General features: G+C 35.7%; 1 protein-coding gene and 1 pseudogene across 1 annotated transcript; both read right to left on the bottom strand.

The window, feature by feature from the left end:
• Positions 1 to 909: 909 nt before the first annotated feature.
• Positions 910 to 1,824, bottom strand: LOC131409035 (olfactory receptor 51L1-like; annotated as a pseudogene).
• Positions 1,825 to 5,976: 4,152 nt separating this feature from the next.
• On the bottom strand, positions 5,977 to 6,917 carry LOC131409034 (olfactory receptor 51A4-like). The gene is given in 2 exon segments (XM_058546241.1): positions 5,977 to 6,533; positions 6,536 to 6,917. Coding segments are annotated over 2 exon segments (939 nt in total).
• Between the last annotated feature and the right edge of the window lie 749 nt (positions 6,918 to 7,666).

Raw genomic sequence — 7,666 nt, 5'->3', positions numbered from 1 at the left:
AGACTTAGTATCACCCTTTTGATCTCAGTGGGATGAATGAATGCCTGCTTCAGTTTTTCCACTTATTAAATGTTGACCTTGAGTGAGCAGTCATTACCTGTATGTTTATCTCAAGACTGGCAGGTAAATATGTTTTTTTTTTGGTGAGGAAGATTGGCCCCAAGTTAACATCTGTTGCCAATCTTCCTTTTTTAGCTTGAGGAAGACTAGTCCTGAGCTAACATTTGTGCCAGTCTTCCTCTACTTTATATATGGGATGTCATCACAGTATGGTTTAATGAGCAGTGCATAGGTCCACGCCTGGGAGCCGAACTCATGAACCCCAGGCCACTGAAGCAGAGCATGTGAACTTAACCATTACCCTACTGGGCCAGCCCCTGGTATGATTTTTAATGGTTATACAAGGGAGTGAATAAAAAAGACACTAAGATACTTGGCAAAGAATGAGGCTAAGAAGTCATCTATAGTGATGGTATTTAGCAGAATAAAGATTGGGTTTAGTAGGGTCTTTAAAATTTCAGTCACAACATAAGACAAGCCTAATTTCTTGAAACAAACAAAAGTTTCCACAAAATTCTGGCACTGGGCAAAGGAATGACCAATTATGGACTAGCAATGATAACTTGGTTTGGAGATTTCAATTGTATTATTTGCAAAAACAATAAAATGTGTCATTAATATTTGCATTGTTATGGTAAAATACTCATAACATAGTTTCTGAAATTATCTTCATATAATGCTGTGAGATAATCAGAACAATGATAAAGATCCCAAATTTTCAGAGAATAAACCTGGAAATGCAAGAGATTTAGAGAATTCTTCAAAGACACATATCTAAGAAGTTACAGTGTTAAAAATCTGATGAAGAAAATCTTCCTCCAATGTTAGCTGATAGAAGCTTGGTGTTTTCTAAAGCCTCCTGCTTAGCCTAAACATACAGAAAATTCCTAGACAAATCTGCTTGGTCCTGATACTATAGATGATGAGATTAAGGACTAGTGGGAGAAGCAGGTAAATGTCAGCAATGAGGATGTGGTCTATGGGAGGAAGATGTTTTGCAAAGCGATGGATTTTGTATACCCCTATTAGAGTTGCAAAGAAGATAAGTGCCACATATAAACAGGATAAACAGATGTTGAGTTCTTTAGTCACTCTTCATGAGATGCAATGCCCAGCACAGCATGGAGAATTGGGGCATAGGAGAGGAGTATGAGGACTGAATCTGTGCCGAGTGTGATAATGACCACAGACAATCTGCAGATGCTGTTGACACTGGATCAAAGCAGGATAATTTCAGAATACCCAAATGAAGGCAAAGAGTGGTTGAGGATGTCAACACAGCAGTAATGATAGTGCCTTAATAATATGAGTGTAGGCATCACTACTCCTGCAGTTCATAACAAACAGCCCAAGCTGATCTTGCCAATGTCATTTGTGAGGATCCTTGAGTAGTGCAGCGGATCAGAGAGATCAGAGAGATCAGTGGCCCAAAGCCATGGCCAGCAGCATTGAATACTCCAAGAATGTGAAGGTGTGGATGAAGAAGGGCTCAGCAAAACAAGCTCTTACCTGGATTTCCTGGGCTTCCCACCATAACACAGCTAAAATTATGGGGAGGGTAGACACGGAAATGCCCAGGTCAGTTATTGCCAGGATTAATAGCACATAATACATGAGCTGGTGGAGTGAGGACTCATTCCAGAAAACATAGAGGATGATAATGTTTCCTACTAATGCTACCAGGTATGCAGGACAGAATGGAATTGAGAGCAAAGCATGAACAGACTTCAGCCCATGGAAACTCAAGAGGAAGATGGGTTCCATAGCATCGCTGTTATTTCAGATCACGATGGTGGCCCTTTAGATGTGAGAGATGAGATACTCAGAGATGAAAAATCACAGGCTATTGAAATTCAGATTGATGAGCAAATTCTACCATATTTATGCAAAATCAATTTTTTGTGTATTCCAAATGACTTACATAGATATTAGTCTAAAGCAAGACATCCCAGGCATCTGCGTCACCAGTTTAGGCACAGTTTATACAATATGAAATCTGGGCACAACCATACATGGGGACATGTGATCTCTGCTATGGGTCTTGTCAGGTTTACATCACAGCCTTGCAAAATTTGATGTATACGCAAAATAGGGAAAAGTAAACCTTTAGATAAATTATGCACATTAATACAACAAAAACTACGTGAAAATAAGAAAGCTACATTGGTCTCCTCCAAATTAGCCTGTGGATCATTTCTGAATCTTATTTTTGTTCTTCAAGGTTACCTTTATACTGTTAATCTCATGGTTTCAATGTTTTTCTGTCTTTTAAAAAAATAATGCATAACTTCTATGAAAATGCGACACAGTGAGAAAAGAAAAAAGTCATTATGTGTAATTTTCACATTTTTGAAACCTTTTAGCTTTTTGAAATTTTGCAAAGCATATGAACTCCAGTTGCAGCAGAACCCATGACTGATTTTTTAAATCATCACCAGAAAGGATAATTTGGTGAATAAGGTCACAAGAGAACCTCTGAAATCTCTTTAAATATATGTTTGCATACATTAAAACATAACAGTAAAGAACAAAATATTAGTGACATATTTAATTAGTAATATGAATAATGGTTTATAAGATTTTTATTTCTTTACCATTCCTTGCTTCATAAGGCTTTTTAGTCTAAAAAGTTATTCACATTTAAGAACACTTTTTCTGGGGCTGGTCCGGTGGCGCAAGCGGTAAGTGCATGTGCTCCGCTGCGGTGGCCCGGGGTTTGCCTGCTCGGATCCTGGGCGCGCACCCACCCACCGCTTGTCAGGCCATGCTGTGGTGGCGTCCCATATAAAGTGGAGGAAGATGGGCATGGATGTTAGCCCACGGCCAGTCTTCCTCAGCGAAAAAAATGAGGAGGACTGGCAGATGTTAGCTCAGGGCCAATATTCCTCACCAAAAAAAAACACTTTTTCTCAGACAAATCAAATGATTTAGCTTACCAGTTCCTTTGTCTGTATGTCAAGCACTTTCTAATTTATAATTAGCCCTTCTTATACATTTATTCCTTATTTAATATTAATAATTTTAGGATTAAACTTTCAGTTGATTTGTTTCTTTCAATTTTATCTTTCTGAATATTTGATGATAATTTGCTAAGCTTTTCTTTTTTTTTAATTTTTTGTTTATTGCAGTAACATTGGTTTATAACATTGTAAAAATTTCAAGTGTACATCATTGTACTTCTATTTCTGCATAGATTACATCATGTTCACCACCAAAATACTAATTACAACCCATCACCACACACATGTACCGAATTATCCCTTTCACCCTCCTCCCTCCCCTCTTCCCCTCTGGTAACCACCAATCCAATCTCTGTCCCTACGTGTTTGTTTATTGTTGTTATTATCTACTACTTAATGAAGGAAATCATATGGTATTTGCTAAGCTTTTCTATCTATTTTGTTATCCATCTGACTTAGACCAATTCTCAAATGAATTTTTTATTACTCTCAAATAAATTCGAATTGTGTATAGTATAATATAAAGTCTTTGATACACTGAGTGGAATGGATAATCAGGGAGGATATGTACTGCTTTATATTCATTATTTTGACAACTATTTTATTGACCAGTGTATATTTACTTGTCTATATTGTTATTGACCTAATTGTGTAAATATTGCGTTATTCCTTTTTCGTTTTCTAGAATGTAGTGTCTCTATGCTCTTTAATAATTTTCAAGGCCACTATTTTTGCACCTAACATTGTATGAATATCTTCACGTAAATAAATTTTTCATAATATTTTAAGTTTTTACTCAATATGGATTTTCAGAAACAAGTACACTGAATCAAATAATGTAAGATTTAATGTATATTGATAAAGATTGCCCAATGCAAATAAAAATAATAACAATATTTAAAAATAAACTATCACTTCTTGAATAATATTGCACTAGTCACTCTGCTAAGTATACATACTTTATCTCATTTAGTTCTTACATTAACCGTATAAAAACAAAGTCACTAAAACACAAAAGTGTCTAGTTATTTGTTGAAGGTCACACAACTTAGAAGTAGAGTAGCCAAGAGTGCACTCTTTCTTTCTAATACTACTACATGTTTAAATTATGGATGAGATTGTCCTCGGATATTAATGAATGTTAATTTTGGCCACTTTTCCCTTAAAAAAAAACTATTTTCATTGGTTTATCAGTTAGATATTCTTTCACGTAAATGACTGTCTTCATCCTTTTGTGAATTGTCTTCTTATGCTTTTTAAATGTCGATTAATTATATTTGTTTACTAAATTATAAAATTTACTAGTTTAATAAAATTAATTAATATATTTTTAATACTGTTTCTTCTAATGTTCTTACTCTATGGTCATTTGGCTTTGAAATTCAATTTTTTTGTTTTTTTAGCTTCACATATTTTTTCTTTTTTGGGGAAGATTGGCCCTGAGCTAACATCTGTTGCCAATCTTCCTCCTTTATCCCTTTTTTCTCCCCAAAGCCCCAGTATATAGTTGCATGTCATAGTTGCAGATCCTTCTAGTTGCTCTATGTGGGACGCCGCCTCAACATGGCTTGATGAGCAGCGCGTATGTCCGCACCCAGGATCCGACCCAGCAAACCCCAGGCCTCCAAAGTGGAGCACGCAAACTTAACTGCTATACCACCTGGCCAGCCCCTGGAATTCAATTTAAAGCAGTAGATTATATAAGTCATCTCCTTTGCTTATCTGTTCCTTTCAAAGATGGAAAAGCATTCTGTTTTCCAGAGATTAATAAATATTAAACAATATTTTCTTCTACTTTCTTTTTGGTTTGATTTTTAAACCTTTAATGAGAACCTGACTAGATCTCTCCTGTATATGAGATTTCTTTCATTTTTTATGATTTCTGAATACTATTTTGCTAACTTTTATCTTTATTTCTATCCTAAGTAATTAATTAGAACATGTGAGCTCTATATTTATAGCTTTTCCAGATATAGTCTAATTGATTCTTTTGCTTTTCTAGCGTACATTTTATTCACAGCTTCAAAATTGACTAAGATTGCTATGTTTTTAACAAACACAATAAACAACTAGTATGTTTCAGCCACTTGGATGAGCACTGACAAAAATAGGAGATAAAATCTGTGTTTTAAGTTACTTACATGTTAATGTAGGATACAGACAATAAAGAAATAATTCTGTTGGTTAGGGTTACGGCAATGGCAAATAAAGGATGCTAGACAAACTTCAATGAGGGACGGATAACCCAATATGCATATCAGTGGATGGAGTTTCTGAAATTTATTACAGACACTTGAAAATATGAATGAATAAAATATTTTCTTGTCAATTATTTTTGCATTCAATTTTAATTGTGTTGCACTTGTGAGGCTCATACTTCCAAATATATTTCACCATACTTCATCTCCATACTGGAGGACAGGGGCATTTTTAGTTGTTTATTTGAATCGCTGATGAAAACCGCAAACACATAAACACACACAGTAGGTGTTCAGGAGATGCTGACTCTGTGTGTGGTTCTGGGTGTGTATTCAACCTTTCAACACACTTCAGTCACCGCTGAGGTTGCCTGAGTTATTTAGAGTTATTATCGTTTATTGAAAAGTGAACATTTTAAGAAATAAAATCCATTAAAATTTTCTCTAATCATAATTAGGATTGTGCTGCTGAAGCTGATGTCGGTATCTTTATAGAGCTGGTGGATAGGTTGTATAAAGAGGTAAAAATGAGAAAGGAGGTGGGAAACATATTTATAAGCATAACTCCAAGCCTCACTCCCAAGGAATGTAACCTAGAATGCTGTTGCTTCTTAATTAAATTAACGAACTGAGGTTTGATGGACTTACTTACATTTCCTTGTATTCAATCTCTATTAATCCATTATTACTCTTGGATTTCTACATTTGTCCAAAAATTGCCACGTGAGCTGGGCTTTCATTGCAGCTCAAATTTCCCATCAATCCTTTTTCTCACATAATTTCATGAGGACCCGATGTCTAACTTGCTGATTCTTTACAGAATATAAAATGGGATTCATTAGAGGGAGAACTAGAAGGAAGGTATCAGCTATGATGACCCTAATAACTGGAGAAACATTTTTGGCAAAGCAGTGAATAATAGCCAAGGTGACGATAGGCACATAGAAGATGAGTACAGCACAGATGTGGGAGATAGAAGTGTTGAGGACTTTGAGACGGCTCTTGTGTGAAGCAGTGACAAGAACAATTTTCAGGATCAGCATGTAAGACACAGAAATGCACATCAAGTCTAATATAACTGTTAGAGCCACAAACAGTCCATAAATGATATCGATCCTCTTGTCAGAGCAGGCCAGCTTCATGACATCCTGGTGAAGGCAATAGGAGTGGAATAGAAGACTTTTCTTACAAAATTTCAGCCTTTTGAGAATGAAAGGAAGAGGGAAAACCAATAAGATATTTTTTATAACAAATACAAGGCCAATTTTAATGACTCTGTCAATGGTCAGGTTGGAGGGGTATCTCAAAGGTTGTAGATGGCTATAAAGCTATCAATGGACATGATAAGAAGAACTGATGACTCCATAGTTGAGAATCCATGAATGAAAATGTCTTGGGCAAAACAGGTATCAGGGGAAATTCTGATGACATTGAACAAGAAGATTCTCAGCGTGGTTGGAAGGGAGGCGATGGACAGTCCCAGGTCAGAAAAGTCCAGCATGGAGAGGAAATAATACATAGGCTCATGCAGAGAGGTCTCTGTTTTTATGAAAAAGAGGATGGTGCAGTTCCCCAGAATGGCAACAAGATACATGAGGCAAATGGGGATGGAGACCCAAGTGTGAGTGTGCTCCATGGCTGGGATACTAGTGAGGAAGAAGCTAGAGATTTCTACTTCAGAGGTGTTAAAGCCTGACATTGCAGGAATGTGAGGGAATCAGGATGTGGGTGTCAGAAGAGTCTTCCTGCAATGGCATAAATAACCCGGCTCAAATTTATATATTTCATTCATTTTATTCAGCTTCCCTGGGTGTAGTATATATGAAGGAAGCAGTAAATTCTTCAGCCTATATTTTCTATAGTACTTAAATTATTTTAGAGAAATTCTATCAGTTTGGAAATGGTATATATTAGCATATGATGAAAATAGAAACATTACATAACTACAATTAAAGTTGCGGTTATTAAAGAATTTTAACTTTTAGGAAAATTCATCTTATTCAAAAAATGCTCATGGGAAAACTGGATATCCATTTGCCTTCCTACTATATACCTCACTCATATACAAAAATTAACTCAAAATGGACCAAAGACCTAAATGTACAGCTAAAACTATAAAACTCTTAGAAGAAAACTAGGGTCAAATCTTCATGACTTAGGTTAGTTAATAGTTTCTTTGATATGACACCAAAACACAAGCAATACAACAAAATAGAATTATAAGCTAGATTTCATCAAGATGAAAAATTTTGGGCTTCAAGGGACACCATCAACATAGTGATAAGACAACTCACAGTACAGGACTCTTAAACTCAACAGTAAGAAGACAAATAATCCTAATAAAAATGGTCAAAGGATTTAAATAGACATTTCTCCTAAGAAGACATGTATATGGCTAATAAGCATATGAAAAGATTCTTAATATCATTAATCATTAGGACAATGCAC

The sequence above is a fragment of the Diceros bicornis genome, chromosome 7 (genome assembly GCF_020826845.1).
Source record: "Diceros bicornis minor isolate mBicDic1 chromosome 7, mDicBic1.mat.cur, whole genome shotgun sequence".
In the NCBI taxonomy this organism is placed as follows: domain Eukaryota; kingdom Metazoa; phylum Chordata; class Mammalia; order Perissodactyla; family Rhinocerotidae; genus Diceros; species Diceros bicornis.
The sequence above is the reverse complement of the archived record's forward strand: the minus strand, read 5'-3'. Positions and strand labels throughout refer to the sequence as shown.